This window comes from Zeus faber (assembly GCF_960531495.2).
Source record: "Zeus faber genome assembly, chromosome: 11".
Taxonomy (NCBI): domain Eukaryota; kingdom Metazoa; phylum Chordata; class Actinopteri; order Zeiformes; family Zeidae; genus Zeus; species Zeus faber.
In genome coordinates, this window is record NC_137205.1 from 22050700 (window position 1) to 22051256 (window position 557).

A 557-nucleotide genomic window follows, 5' to 3' on the forward strand; every position below is an offset into this window, starting at 1 on the left:
ACACTACTAAGTACTTCAAAATACACACACACACACACACACACACACACACACACACACACACACACACACACACACACACACACACACACACACACACACAGCACATGTCACTCCGTCTTACCGGGTAAGCCTGGTCTTGTGGAGGTCAATTCCTAGCATGGTTCAATGAAAACGATAAAATGGATGTAAAAAAAAAAAAAAGCTATTTATATACAAAAAAAAAGTCCCACTCCTCCTCTTCCTCCTCCCGCCTCCGCTCCTCCTCCCGCTCCTCCACATCAGACCATGGTGCTCTTCTTCTCCCGGAAGTCGGCGTGGGGCGAGTCGTGGTAGGTGGTGATCATGTTGGCGGTGTCCCAGTGGGCCGGGGCCGGGGTGCTCTGCATGACCACCAGCCGGATGGGCGACTGGGTGGGCTGGGGGTCCGGGGCGTACTCCTTGGTGGGGTCCTTGCCCCGGCAGTCGTACATGATGCAGGATATGAGGAAGACCAGCAGCAGGATGACGTAGCTGGCGATGAGGATGCACAGGTTCAGAGTCACTGGGTCGATCTC

At 54.2% G+C, this 557-nt stretch overlaps 1 protein-coding gene across 1 annotated transcript in view; it reads right to left on the minus strand.

Annotated features, from left to right (window-relative positions):
* Positions 1 to 281: 281 nt before the first annotated feature.
* LOC307237056 (small integral membrane protein 36-like) overlaps positions 282 to 557 on the minus strand; it is a gene marked incomplete at both ends in the record, with an annotated part of 300 nt that continues 24 nt past the window's right edge. Inside the window, one exon of the mRNA XM_080009669.1 lies at positions 282 to 557. This exon is cut by the window's right edge and continues 24 nt beyond it. Within this exon, the coding sequence (XP_079865795.1) occupies positions 282 to 557 (276 nt within the window).